This window comes from Rhipicephalus sanguineus, chromosome 7, assembly GCF_013339695.2.
Source record: "Rhipicephalus sanguineus isolate Rsan-2018 chromosome 7, BIME_Rsan_1.4, whole genome shotgun sequence".
In the NCBI taxonomy this organism is placed as follows: Eukaryota; Metazoa; Arthropoda; class Arachnida; order Ixodida; family Ixodidae; genus Rhipicephalus; species Rhipicephalus sanguineus.
Window position 1 is genome coordinate 108,087,485 of NC_051182.1, and position 13,085 is coordinate 108,100,569.

Consider the following 13,085-nt stretch of genomic DNA (forward strand, 5'->3'; position numbering starts at 1 on the left):
ATACTCCTACGATGTGTACTCCTACGATACAGGCGTCATATCTGATTAACGTCTGTGGTTCCAGTGTTCGTTCCGCTTTTATGGCAGTCCAATGAACATTACATTTGTATTCCTATGATTCAGCAAGCTATATTGAAGCAATACTCGACCCCGGAGGAATACATCAACGAAAGTTACGAATCATATTCGCATCATCGCACCGTAAAGTGCACTTAGTCTGCCAGAACGACGCAGTGTCATCTTCATTTCTTACGAGGCTGGGCGATGGCCTCATGCTGACCGAGGATGATGTCATATTGACTGACAGCCGCTTTGTAGACTAGGCTACGTAGGCCACATACGCCCAGATAGTCTACGAATACGACAAGCGGCATCCACTGAGGTTGGTCTACCTAGCACTCTCCAGGCCTACCAGCCTCGACGGCCTATACCTCCCCAACAAGAACGGTGACTTCAGGTTCCGACATGTCGCTGGCTCTAGCGACAGACAATTTATCGACGAAATGACCGAGGCATCCACGATTTCGAACAGCTGTACTATACCTCATACTTCACTACACATGGACCCCTCATCACCGCGATCACGACCGAATCCAATAACAAGTCATGACCAGCTGCTGGTGCTCGCTGACCACGGTGATGACCTTGTTCAAGAACTGTCAAGAACTTCTTCCACACATGCACACGGGTTCGTGAAACGTGCTTGAGGTCTCCATCATAAGGGACAAGTATAAGCACTATACATATATATCAGCTTACCACTTCTGGTGTTGGTAATACCCACATTGCCGCTGGCAGCGTTACCCAATTGTAAACAACTGGTTATATAACACATATGCGGCTCTTCATATATGTGTGCGTATAAAATTTATACGAACCTCTAGCGTCACTTTGTAACGTTTCACTCAGTAACAAAAATTACGCCACAGTCACCTTCCCGACGCATGCTTCGCATAACATCGACTCCCACGGTACGTGGGATCTGCCGAATTTTTTTTCTGCTATTAAATTCAGTTAGTTGTTAGATTCGCGCCATGTCGTTTACTCCTCGTTTTTTCTGCGCCTTTCATTTCCAGTATGGATTTCCAACTTGCCCAGTATTCAGTTCTTTTATGTGGCTCAACGTCTCTTCAACGTGGTAACAATGGCTATCGGCAACATTGTTCCAACGTGATTCCAGGAGGACATTAACATTCACCAGACGTTAGACGATAACATGGCAGCAATATGACAGCAACAGTGTGCTACGAGGGCTTTTGCTCAGGTTTCAAGCATTGATTATGAAGATGAGCTTGTCGTGGCGCGAGAGTGTGAAAACGGGATGAACACTCTTGTCCCTACAAGAAAACTCAAGCCCCTTTTGGCACTCTTGGCGCCACAGAGATCGCTGAATGAGAGCGCGCGGGTCTCGCCACAGACATAGGTGTGTGCAGAGTTCTCCAGTACGGGGAGGGGCAAATTTTCACCCTAGAATCTCACCTTCCCCCGACCTAAACACCAGCAAAAGTAAACTGACTGTTTGAATGCCTAAATACCAATGATAAAACTGCTTCACCAAAGTTTCTTTTTTAACCAACGCCACATAAGCACTCCCAACCACCGGAAGAATAGTACTTAACTGCTTTATTTTTCCCAAGTAATCAGAGAATATAAACAATTACACAAAGCAATCACGGATAGTACATTGTATTGTAAAAGCTTTGTATCCTTACATAAAAAGGCCTATTAAATCACATGTAAACTAACTAGTTACTGATATGTGAGGGGTCTTCACTTGCATTTTCTCGTGTTTCGAAATTGTACAATTACCGAAAAGAATATAAACAATTACACAAAGCAATCATGGATAGTACATTGTATTGTAAAAGCTTTGTATCCTTACATAAAAAGGCCTATTAAACCACATGTAAACTAACTAGTTACTGATATGTGAGGGGTCTTCACTTGCATTTTCTCGTGTTTCGAAATTGTACAATTACCGAAAAAAAAAAAAGAAAATACCTTGTACAATTCAATTGCACCTGTGGTGTGCTGTTAGGCTGTCAGTGATGTAGTACTTTCATGCAATATTTTTTTACACATTCAATCGCAACAAATGTAGGTTTTGATGTTATTTGAACGACTATTCTGCGTTACCAAACATTACAGCACTGTCTAGGCTTTCAAGTTCTCCTGAATTGCACTGCTATGCATGGCTATTTGTTTTCGTTTTGTATGACTGACTTTATATGTGCTGTACTTGAGTACATGCACCTGCTGCTGTGGTCTCGCAAGAGATTGGCCGTATCGCTAAAAAAATACTGCGGAGGTTTGTTTGCCCTCCGCCCCCTCCCATGTCTTTTAGGTATAGCTAGGCTTCAGTGTCCCACTGTATAGATACAAATATGATACCGGCACCATACCCAAGCTGCAGACAACTCGCACTATTGTGGGTCATTTGTTTGCAAGAGCAATTGTGCCAGTCATGTATAAAACGGGCGAAACTCTTAAACACATTCATTATCACGTGATAACACTGCACATGTGTAAATAAAGACAATGAGGACAGAGATCAGATTCCCACAGACATAAATACAAATGAGATACCATGAAGAGTGAACAAACACAGAAGAGAAACAAAGTCTTTCCACGAGGACTTTGAATGGAAATGAAACACTCAAGAAGCTCCGCTAAACACCAGCCATTATGAAACAATACAAAGAGACAGTGATTAGCCATGGGCGAATATTCGAGCACTTCGAATGTTCAAACGAGTATTACAGCATTCTAATTCGCTTCAGCCCCTAATTAGAAATTTTGGAATCTTCGAAGTATTCGAAACGAATGAATACACGTTTATTTTATTGCATGTAACCTCCCTGTAAAGGTTGTTTCACTGCAGCATTGGCAGGTATGCCATGAAACCATCTATCCAGAGGAATCCACACTGCCGCGAAGCCACACTTCTAGGTTTAGTGTACATGTTACCTTCACCTCGATTATTATTATTTCTCTCTTTTGCTTAAAAGCGTGTTACAAAGGCTTATATGCGTTAAGTATAGCAAATTTAAAACTCAACATATTTTGCCGCTTATGACTAGAACCCTGCTGCTATTTAAATCTTGCTACTATTGAAAATTGCTTCCACTTTGCTTCGAACTAAAAATGGGATATTCGCACAAGCCTTGTTCTAACTCTTAAAAATATTGTGCAACTAAGTTCAGTCATGAAAAAAAAACGCCAATTTTTCTTTAGAATATGGGATATATACAATTCGATTCAAAATTATTTGACCAAATCACTATTCACTTCAAATTTGCTTTGAACCTCAAATTTACAATCTGCCCTTTCCTAATTAATAATGGTTTCTCCGAGCTTCTTATTTTACACATTGTTATCCGGCTTCTCATGTGGTCTCATCATTCTCGGCATATGTCCACAAAATTAAATGATAAAAACTGCTGACTAGCTTGGGTTTCGACATCTGATGAAAGACGCAACCAGTTATCTTGCCAATATATCTCATCATTATCAACAGCCTATTTATCACTACTGCTCTCCAATTATACAAACCCAAACAATGCATTCGAAAGCTTCCTAGATTTCATAAACTTATGAGGAGGCAGCATCAGGAAACATAAATGTGATGAAGCTGCAGTTTCTTTCTTCTCACAATACAATGTAAACATACATTGGAACTACGTTCTCCATATAACAAGTGGTCAGTTCTGTATATACAGAAAGGTAGCACCAATCTGGCCATAGGTGCATCCAAATTCCTTGATTACAAAAGTTTTTCTCTAAGTCCAACACATTTTGCGTTTTGAAGCTGCATCTTGTCACTTCGAAACACGTACTTTTAATGACATATCAAATGTGTTTCCAATCATAACACGATATCACCCATGTATTTAAGCAGCAGTAATGTCTTCTCACTTTCACAATGCTTTGTTGTCGACCGTTTTCAACAGTCAAAATGTCACATGGAAATCCAAATCATTACTTCGTTCTGCATGAAGCTTTCCACTAAAAGAAGTTAATACAAGACCACTGGCTGGATTAGGTAAGCTGTGATGTAGAAGTTGTCATACCAAACCAAAAGCTGTTTTACTAAAGAACAGAAAACATTCAGTATAAATGCAGATTTCACACTTCTGAAAAGCAGACTGAATCTACACATCGGTAAAATCTTCAAAGTTGGACACTTGCACAAAGCCACACGATTTCTTCCCTGTGGAAAGACAAAAATATTACTGTCACGTATCTAACAAAATGATATATAAAATATGTAGTATTGCTGCTCCTAAACACAAAATATGCTAGTCACAGTTTACGGTAGTCATTAGGAAACCTTATAGTATCATCATAACCATAATGGCAATTACATTAACCATCCTAAATATAACTTTCACTTGCCTTTCTTCGGTTAAAGGCGTTGCTCCAATGCCATTGGCAACATAAAAGCAAAACAAACAGATGCGACAATAGAAACTTTAAAAGTATAGTAATATGCAAAAGCAAAGATGCGACAATCACAATATACAGAAAAATGAACATAGATTGCACTAAGCTTCCAAGCGTTCATAAATATTGAAACAAACATGTCTGCTCGCATCAGATCTTGTGAATAGCAAATAAATACGGCAATCTTGTAGAAATCGAGAAACTACAAGAAGTAACATGAAGAGATTCTACTTGGCATGCAAAAAACGCGCATTTGTACAAAGAAATGCATAATGAAGTCTTTTACTCTGAATATGCTGTGGGTGTAGAGTGCCCTAAGAGGGGCGAGGTGGTCGTTTGCTCAAAAAAGCGTGTGCCAATGTCTACATGTAAGGCAAACTCTGTCAGTGTTTTGATCATTCGAGCTTGCACCTCTTGTATGTAAGTAACACAGTTACAGTGAAATAAACAGCCATTTCAATGACCTCTTCAATGTTTGCAATACCAGCTAGTCGTTGGGAACACATTTCCAGTGCAATAAAATGCTGTTATAATGACATTTGTAATGTTTTCCATACCAGTTTGTTTCCAGGTGTTTCATAACATGTCATCTGAACTAACACGAGTTTAAAGCATGTCTGCGCCAATGTCACAAGGGTGCTACTGAATCCACCCCAAAAAGGTTGCTCCGAGTATCATCAACGTGTATAAAAGAATCTGTGCAACTTTCACAAAAATCAGAAACAGAACTCTGGGGTCAGCTCGAAAGAGACATGACACAAAATTTTGAAGGGGAGTTAAGATGAGAGATAGATTTGTGCAGAGAGAAACGTCATCTACAATATATCAACAGAAAATATGGCTTAGAATATATTGAAAATCAATCTTAAAGCGAGTGCCACAAAGTCGCACGTAAAACTGAGCACCTTGCGGCATCGACAACAGCTTGTTTAGAGTTTAAGCACGACCAACAACCAGCTATGTCACAAGTTTGTGTTCGACTGCCATGCTCCCTTCATGTGTTCTCTTGCTCAGTTGTGAACGCACTGCACACGTTCAAGCGATGCCGGTGCATGTCGAAAACGTCACTGTTTTGGGTGCTCACGATGCCAGCTACGTTTACCAACAAACCCCACTGGGTCCCACCTCTTTCGCCAGTTTCTGAAATCAAAACTGTGACTGGGCGGTATAAAGACGTCTTGAAACAATAAACCTTTGCATGCCTGAGCAAACAAGGTTTCCAGACATAAGTGGACTATTAGCTACATATAGCAACAGAAAAAACAAGATGCAATATTTTTGTGTCAGTACTCCTTTACGATTTGAGAATGTGGTTGAAATAGTTGATGCATTTGAATGACCAGTGTTCACCGTAATAGAATCGCACAACGACTGTCAAAGACTCCGACAAAAGACAACACAAAGAACGTGCAGAAAAAGTGCCAAGTGCTCCTTATTGTATAGAGTATAGTAAATACATGGGCATATCTCATCTAGTCCTCCTAGGAATGTGGCTGGTGGTGCAAGGCAATGAAAAGTAGATGCAAGGATGCAGTTCAGGTATTCTACTGCCGAGGTGCCAGTACTAATGTTTCCTTCAACAAATTGCCAGAGGACAATACATGTTGCCACGCCAAATGACTGACTAAGAATGGGTTTCAGCTAACATAAAATGATTGCCCTAATTTCTTGTCACTCAATGTAGGCGTCGATGCATGTACCAGGTTGGTGGGTGCGTAGAGATATCCCAGCTGACTTTTCACAAGCCCAGCATAAAAATACTACTCAGCAGAACAGAGGGTGGTAAGCCATGTGATGAATGGAGCCTGAGGCAGTCATATGATACCCATCTGACAACCAAAGGAGTTCTGGAGGGCCCCACACACTTATCTGAAACACTTTATGATTAAAATTGCAAGCAATAAAGTGCAACATTTTGAAATCGTTGACAATCCAGACGCATTTCATTCGAGAAAGACTTTGTTAGCTTTGTCTTGTTGCTATAAACTAATATCCGAGGAAATACACCATACTGAATGCCTGCCACAAGGACCTATTGCACGGCTGCAAATGCAGCTGCCCTTGACTAGAGCTTTCACGGGGCACAAATTTTACAAAAGTTTGTTCCCTGACACCAAGACTGGCTGATTGATTTCCAGCAAAAATTTCCCAACCAGCCGAGAGGGGCCCTCATGGCTTCTCACTTGAGCACAAATTCAAGAAGGGCTTCTCAGAGAGGCTAGTGTGCTCAGCTCGTGAAGAGAGATTACAATTTCACAATAGAGAACCACAACACCTAAACTTAGGCGGCCTTTGGTAAATTTGGCTACACCTAATCTATTGGTGTTGCTTTAAAATAATGAGCAAGCTCACTGCTCCAGAGAGTGTGTTGGAAATAAACGGAAACAAAAAATTAAAACATTTTTAACTAGAATTATACTGTAATAACAGTGGTATTTTGGTCGGGAGTGAAATCAAGATAAGCCATTTGGTTTTGTTTCAGTTCCAATCAATGAAACATCAGCAACATCGGCACTTCCCCACCTCTTGGGAGGAATAGCGCGACAGCCATATGAGCACACGCCATAGCTGATGCGAACTCAAATCTACCATTCCGTGCTCGAGAAGACACTCCTCTAGGCATTGCATCAAAGCCCAGAGCAAAAGCTTGCACAAAAGGTTTCAAATGTTCCCAACAAGGATGAAAAAACAAAGCAGGGGGGAGCATAGCACAAGATGGCTACAGATTGTCATGTCAGAGTGCGCAGCATGCATTAGTGCTTGTCATCTGTTGAAGCCCAACGCACTGCTTGTCAAGCAGCCGAACGGCTGCTGCAGCCATAGAGCGTCATTATAGCACACTTGACGGAAATCTGGTTTTAGTTTCTATGGGAGCTGCCACACATGGCACTTCAGCCAGCATGGGAATGACAGGTATAGATGAAGTTGCCGAAGCTTCATTCTTTCGGCTGTGTGGCTCCATGTTGCCTGCAGCCACTTAGTAGAACAACGAAAGTTCCAAGAGTTCCCCTCCGCCACCTTCACCCTTTTAGGCTGAACATTCAAATCAGCTCAAGAGGTTCACAAGGAGCCAAATCTTTGATCTGAAACAAAAGCCAAAACACAACAATAAACAAAGCCACAAGTGGGTTAGAAGACGCAAGCACCAGGACTACCTATTACCTTCCCATCATTCCAATTCTGGCTGAATGATTGCACCAGCACAGTTCCCACGAGTAAATATTGTAGGAAACTCTACGGCTGTGGGCACGCTCGATTCTCTCATGTCCCATGGTTTTTTCTCTGCATGATTTTCGGTGTCTTGCAATCTGGCTGCCCCAGGTAGCACAAGCGGCACTGTAAATACTTGCGATAGTTGTGCATCAGCATGGGAGATGCAAGAAGTGGTGTGATGCTAGAGCTACCCGACAGCATAGTTACGCAGACAAGAAGGCCATGTGTTTATCCAACATTTTAAAAGAAAAAAGCAAAGGGAATAGCTTCACGAGGAGTTGGCTTACCAATTTTGTCACGCACAATATATTCCTTCATCTCCGTTTATTTCTTTCCCACAATGTCCCGAAGTGAACCTAGACTACGAAAAAAAAAAAAAAAAAGCCGAAGGCTATAAATTAATTTTGTCCACCTCAGGCTCCTTAAACGTTCGTCATAGTCTAAGCAAACACTTTCACATTCCCGTCTCATCAGAAATGTAACATGATCAGCTAAAAATGAAATTCGTGACCATAACCTTGAAGCATATCTTTGGATACAAAATGACTAAAGAGGTCTTTGAAGGGCACGAGGCTAAGACCAGCTTGCCTCTATAGTTCTTTCTTTTTACACCGAGTGCAGAAGCATAGTCGTGTCCCTGTCGAATTGCGAGGGAAAAAAAATGTCTCCTCCGTCAGGCCTGTGGGTGCCCGACGCGGTGCCATCACAAAGCGTGATCAGGATGTGTTGGCCTCCCAAGAACAGAGGGAATTGCTCGTCAGGGCTGGCAACAGTGCTTGTCATGCATGAGCAGAGCTGCCGCTGCATCGGCCGAGCCCGGTGACAGCTTCATTTGCTGCGGTGTTGGTGGTGGATGCTGGTGGCTGAGCAGAGCCACCTTGACGACCGTGTCGTGGGGCACACTGGCATTCGAGCGCCGGTTCGCCGAGGTGGTGGCGAGCGACAGGTAGTAGCTGCCAGGCCGGTGTTGCAGCACCTGCATGGCCACTGCACGACATGGGCATAGAGCCTACCAGTGAATCACAACCCCTTCAGGCATGAATTATGACGAACTGTTTGAAAATACGTCCAATTCATGCCACATAAATCCAAAGCACTCGATATTGCATCCCAGGAAACAAAATAAGGTAATGTGTTGTGCGAGTTTCAGTAATTAGTGGTAATTAGCGTGTAACTAAATATCTAATTATTCTGCAATCAGTCAGGTTTTATTTTTGCATAAAAAGAATCAAATGTAAGGCTCACAATGCATGCCCAGTTTGTTTTTTGGCTGTGCTCGTTTTGAGCAAAGAAAAATAATGCTCTTGACGTTGGTCCTGCAGCGCGGTTTGTCGAACGATCATCGAACATAGTTGTGTCTCCAGCAAAGTAATTCTCTGCAGCAGTATGCGTCACAATGAAGGTAAATGAGCGCTAGTTGTCCACTCAGGAAGAGTGTATAAATGTGCACACTGCGTTTCAAGCCACTTCAAGAAACATGCGGTACGTTACGCGCCTCCGTAGTTGATGCGTACAGTTGCACACATTGCTGCTGAAGGTTATATATCGCACTAGTAGGATGTGGCTTTCGGCTAGCTGGTGTCAGTGACCCATAACATAAATTTTGCAACAAATCAAAGTGAGCATGGACTGAACAATGGAACATTTCATCTTTCCGTCTTTCTCCACCTTGATCTGGTTCAAAAACGACATTACATATTATGTCCAGACAATGTTAATGATGGCTGTGAATTGGACTAGCTGGTCATACTTTATGGTAGTAGTGAATAAAACACAGCGCTAACAGGGCTGACGAAAAAGTAAAGTGATGTGACGCACACTCGCGTGAAAAAAAAAAAAAACTAGCACCATTCACGCAGTGACTAGTGATATGTGATGAAATACGCAACGTTCTCGCAGGGTCTTGACACGTAACGTTGCGTTAACATGCTGCTCTATAGTTCTCAGCGTCAAACGGTGTGATGCAAACACCATCCAATGATGACACCATCATAAAGTGGTAACACAAACTGCTTGGTGTGTTTCTCCTAAATAATGCAGAGCCCCAGTTTTTTTTTGCTTTGTTTCTGTGCTTTTTCTTCTGTCTGATATATTGGGAAGTGCCTCATACCTACTTGCTCAGTACTACATACCTGCCAAGTTTGGAGAAACGGAATCCGGGAGATCTACTCAACGGCGAAGGGGGGGGGGGTATGAAGTATGCCGACCGCGGGGGGGGGGGGGGCGAGTGGGGTACTGCGATAGCAATTATATGGACACTGTCAGCGGGATTTTGCGGTCGCCGCTGATCTGTACAGAGTCCAAACCGATAACATCGCTTACGCATCGTCTGTTTCACGTGCGAGTAAATGCGCGCTAGCGCTAGGGACGAACGCGGTTGAAGCAGAGATGAAACGACCTGGCCGTCACCGTCGCGCGAAGGGCACATGCGATAACATCGCTCCGCGTGCGAGGCCTGTCGTCGCTTGCTTACCAGTTATTTCGTCGGGCAAGGGACCATAAGGGGCGCCGTTGAGACGGGGACGGTCGCGAGCGCTGGCGAACACGCTATCTTGACAGACATCGGTAACGGCTACCCTTTTAAGTGCTGGGCTCTCCACTTAAAGCAGTAGTGGCACAAAATTTTGAAGGCGAGATAACTTGTGGGATAGATTTTTGTGTACACAAACACATCATCTACGAAATATTAACGGCTAATATAACCTATAACACATTTAGGATCAATTTTTAAATTGCGTGTAGCGCATCTGTACGCGAAACGTCCCACCTCGCGTCACCGTGACGCATGGGGCGCACAATGCACTGGACGCGCGGGGCAAAACTGGATTTCCGGGAGATTTTCCTATGACCCGTACAACCGGGAGAAACGTTCAAAATCCGGGAGTCTCCCGGGTAATCCGGGAGACTTGGCAGGTATGGTACTATGTAAGACATGATGCGAGATCATATACAAGACAGTTGGTTCAATTTTCATTGTCGCAAAAGCTGTATGCTTTAGCCTTCTTCTGAATGTACCATCTCGTCTCTAACTGCACAGATTATGGTTTGCTTTCACGAAATCTCAAGAAACGTCTTCAAATGAACCTCAATGCAATAAGATGTCCTCAACACTAACAATGTGCCTAAAGGCCACCGACTGCTAAACTAAACTGACTCTGGAGCACATTATCACTCCAAAAACATGTGACAACTGCAAGGACCAGACTCTCATTGGATCAGAATGCAAAGCTCACCGTTCTCCTTTGTTGAGAAAATGTCTGGAGCGCACTTGGTGCCTGCAAAAAATTGGTAGAGCCAACTTAACAGCAGTGGCGCTATCCACAGTATACAGTAGACTCCCTTTAAGACGAACTCGATGGGACCGCAGTCATCTGTTCGTCTTATCAGGAGTTCGGCTTATCAGAAGTGCCCTCAAAAAGAGACATGCTAATATGCCAAGTGCATCCAAATGTTACTTGAAAACACTGAATGGAGTAGACTTACAATGGGGGCAAAAAGACAAGGAAAATCCTTTATTTGGCTCATCTAGAGAAAAACTATGCCTTCAAGCAGAGTATTTAGACGAATCTTACGAGCACCCGATTTCGCGTGTTCAAAAATAAAAATGCTCATGAAGATATGTGCTACCACATTTACATGATAAAACTGTAACACGCTCCTATGTTCACGATTAGAAAAAAAATTAAAAGACAAGCACAATTTTTCTTTAAAGAATGTAAAATTTATTGTCCTGGCAGTTCCTTTTCTTCTGTGAGCCTGTTTTGCTGGCTCTAAGATCACTCCTGGATACGCCTCGGTTGCGTGTTGTTGCCTTGGCAAAGTCATTATACGCTGAGTTGCCTAAGAAAGTCTGCAAGGTTTTCTTCGAGGTCCAGATATTTTCCCGTTTTCGGCCCGTAGTAACTTTTCCTAATCGACGTGCAGCTGAAGATATCCCATCGCGCTACTCACGGTTACAAGTCTCGCGCACACGAAAAAGACACGACACAGCTATATTCACTGTGCAAAAAGCCGTCCTTTGTCATGCGCTTCCATAATCAAAGTGGCTCATCACAATTTGCACTTTACTGGGAACAGATACAACGCGCACAGGTGGACGCAAACCAACGCGAATTGCATAGAGTTAATATAGTACTGACTCTAGAGGAAAAGCTGGGCCGCGAGACCTATAACCACAAGAACGCTGACATCTTGGAACGTTGTCATTCTTGCCATCACATATCAATCCTAAAGAAGCATCTGCACCATTAAAAACTTGCGGATATTGTTTTGTGTTTATTTTGAATACTTCTACGAAAGGATACGACGGCTATTTATGCAATTTACTGCGCGCGGAAAGGAGCGTTTGCAGGCTGGTTAACTAGATGGCACCACCATATCAACACTCACGAGTACGCGAGTGTGTGCTTGCGGCCGATTGCGCCGGTTTGCGTGTCGTGTTAAAGCCCCTGAAACTTCGTTCGCGACGTGTATCTCGTAGTTGTCATAGTGTCCCGTTGTGTGCGTTTTCTGTCGCCGCATACCACTCGACTTCATGTGACAGCACTTTTTTTCTTTCGAGCTGGAAACTTCAGTGCATCAGTGCAAACCAGGACGGACGGCAATGAAGAGATGAGACAAGCCCTGAAAGTTATGTACGAACTAGTCGCAACCGATTTTTTTAATACTTTTTAACGGCGATAAAGCTTCGTGGGCCGTGTAACTTTAGTTTCGATTGAAGCTTTCGGGAGCTGTCTCACTCACATTCGCCGCTGCATGCTGCAATCGACATTTTTCTGCTTTACGGCTCTCTGCGCTGAAGTACGGCAGCAATGAGCTGAAAAAGAACGCGGATACAGCTGTCTCGCCATTGCAAGTCGAATCAGCGCGCGACCACGGCCTACGGACTTTGCTTCGAGCGTCGAATCTGTCGAGTGACCTTTGTGCCAGCGAACGGAGAAACTTTGGTAGGGAGTGCCTAGTAAAAACCATGCACAAACAGGTGGAAATTTTAACTGTTATCAACCGGACCAGCTGCACAGACAACCGTACACTAACACACGGCTTCAAGCATCAAAACACAGCTGATGTTCTCTGAACAGCGCGTAGCTGGCTTAGGTTGGTAGATTAAAACTGATTACTACCGTCAAATAAAGCGAGCGTCCCAGGGTCTGGCAACGCTGGCAACAATCATTTTGTTCCATCATGGCGGAACCCATGCGGTTATAGTTTTCAATGCATGGGCCCTATGGGGAGCTTTTCCTCTAGAGTCAGTATATTAACTCTATGGCGAATTGACCACAAAATAAATGTGCTCGGCCGCCATTGTGTGATGGCGATGACAATGCACCTGACCCTTTGACGGGAGTGCGCCGCAATCGTGGTTTCGGTTTCGTACTCGGTTGTAATGCACAGACCATTTTTGTTCCTGTTGTCGCTTTTTTTTCCCC

The 13,085-nt window shown here is 43.3% G+C and overlaps 1 protein-coding gene across 1 annotated transcript in view; it reads right to left on the bottom strand.

Moving 5' to 3' along the window:
* Positions 1-1,612: 1,612 nt before the first annotated feature.
* The window catches only part of LOC119399733 (uncharacterized), a 47,094-nt gene continuing 35,621 nt past the window's right edge, over positions 1,613-13,085 (bottom strand). Inside the window, exons 13-14 of the mRNA XM_037666571.2 lie at positions 10,890-10,931; positions 1,613-8,643 (exon numbers count right to left, since the gene is read on the bottom strand). Coding sequence (XP_037522499.1) covers positions 8,414-8,643; positions 10,890-10,931 — 272 coding nt within the window. The 3' untranslated portion in view covers positions 1,613-8,413. The remainder of the gene's footprint in view (positions 8,644-10,889; positions 10,932-13,085) is intronic.